Source organism: Stegastes partitus, unplaced genomic scaffold, assembly GCF_000690725.1.
Source record: "Stegastes partitus isolate 25-593 unplaced genomic scaffold, Stegastes_partitus-1.0.2 Scaffold1431, whole genome shotgun sequence".
Classification (NCBI taxonomy): Eukaryota; Metazoa; Chordata; class Actinopteri; family Pomacentridae; genus Stegastes; species Stegastes partitus.
In genome coordinates this window covers 201,453-203,358 of record NW_007579162.1, presented here as the reverse complement: position 1 = coordinate 203,358, position 1,906 = coordinate 201,453, and the positions used below count along the sequence as shown (strand labels likewise).

At 38.8% G+C, this 1,906-nt stretch overlaps 1 gene segment (V, D, J or C); it reads left to right on the top strand.

Annotated features, from left to right (window-relative positions):
• Positions 1–1,906, top strand: part of LOC103370479 (sialic acid-binding Ig-like lectin 7) — a 12,330-nt gene that overhangs the window by 4,518 nt on the left and 5,906 nt on the right. Inside the window, 1 exon segment of the C gene segment in view lies at positions 156–467. Coding sequence covers positions 156–467 — 312 coding nt within the window.

Here is a 1,906-nt window from a genome sequence, read left to right as displayed (position 1 = left end):
ACAGGTAGGTTCTTACATCCATTTACAGACAATTCATAGATAAAATCTGACTGCAGAGCTGCCTTGAACTCGTTTTGAATTCACTGCATTTTACAAATCACACTAAAAATCTTACACTGTTGTTCATTCATTGTCTAATCTAATCTTCCAACCAGATGATCCTCCCACACCGACCCTGACTCAGTCTCCTCTTGAGGTGAAGGAGGGATCCTCAGTGAATCTGACCTGCTCTGCTCCGGCTCCCTGTTGGGCTCAACCTCCAACTCTGACATGGACCCCCAGTCTGGGTGACGCTCGAGAGGAACTGCAGGAGAATCAGGACAAAACTAAAGTCAAGAAGTCTGTCCTGACCTTCCCTGCTTCTCATCTCCATCATGGAAAGAGATTCTCCTGTACAGTGGTCTACAAGAAACAAGATGGCAGCACGGATGCATCTGTGAGCAGGAGTCTAACAGCTGCTGTTTCCTGTGAGTCAGTTTGTCCACTTCTAGAACTAGAAAATGGCATGAACCACATCCACTGACTTAGTTTTCTTGCCATTTCTCAATAAGGGCCAAAACAGTTAGTGAATGACTTTATTATTCTATTGAATAAAGAATAGTTGTCAGCAACTCTGATAATCCATTGATCATGATTTTGCTTTTCATTCAGTGTTTAATGTTCTTAACAAAAATGAGGAAATGTTAAACTTTACAACAGTTTAATCTCGTGTTTTTGGCAGTTGGACAGTTGATTGGACCATTACAGCCCAGCAAGGAGGGAAGGCTCACACAACACTCGCAAACACTACCTACATGTTCTAATAATGTTTTAAAGAAAACCTTTTAGTCTAATGATCAATAAAATTTTTAAGGATGTTTATTATTTCAAGTAATGTTCCGATGAGGTTAAAAGTGAACCAAGACGGAGCATTTTAACATTCAGAGGACGTTTGGAAGGGGTTGTCAGATTGTGTTACATCACAACAAACGAAGAACCAACATTCAGCATGTTTGCAGGGTGTTCTTGAGTCCTCAGATAACAGAATGTTTTTACATAAGTGGTCCTGTGATGTAACATATTAACAAAGGTTCAACATGTTGACTGTAATATTCAGAGGATGTTTTGGAAATGCTGTTCTTTGAAATGTTCCCACAATGTTACATGATAACAAAGGAAGGACGTTCTTACTGCAGCATACAGAACATGTATGGAACATTACTGTTAAAATGAGCATTCTGGGAACCAAACTTAAACTCCCTGCAGAAAACATTACAAGAGTTCTGTTGAATATGTCGCCTTAGCTGCTGTTAAGATGCAACAATTAGTTTTTCTTGCACTTTAGATTAATCATTTAAATAATCTGCAGATTAATTACTATAATAAATAATAGTCAGAAGTGAGGTTACATTTCAGAGACGACTACATCTGCAAATGAGGAACTCACAAAAATGCAACAACATGTGCGAGAATGAGATATAGATGTTATCAGAAATGACTGATCACTTTTCATTTTGTTCCCTCTGTGGATATGTTACTCAGTAATGATGCTGCATAGATGAAATGACTGATTGTACAACTGTGAGGAATCCATCATGTTAAAAACAGATCATCAAAGATAGTCACTAAATGAATTTTCTGTTAATATTTGATCAAGTTTATTGATCACGTCAGCAAATTCCACTTTCAGTCTTCATTAGTTTTTCGTGTTTGCTCTTTAGCATATAGATATATCAGTACAGTGTATAATCGTTAGCTACAGATGTAGTTTAAACATGTGACCTGTCTCTTGCTTGAAAAAAAAATAAAAAGTACTGTATCAGAACAGGGGCTGCAAGGTGGCGCAGTTAGTAGCACTGTTGCCTCGCAGCAAGAAGGTTGCCGGTTCGCGTCCCGGTGGGGGCACCGGAATCTTTCTGCGTGGAGT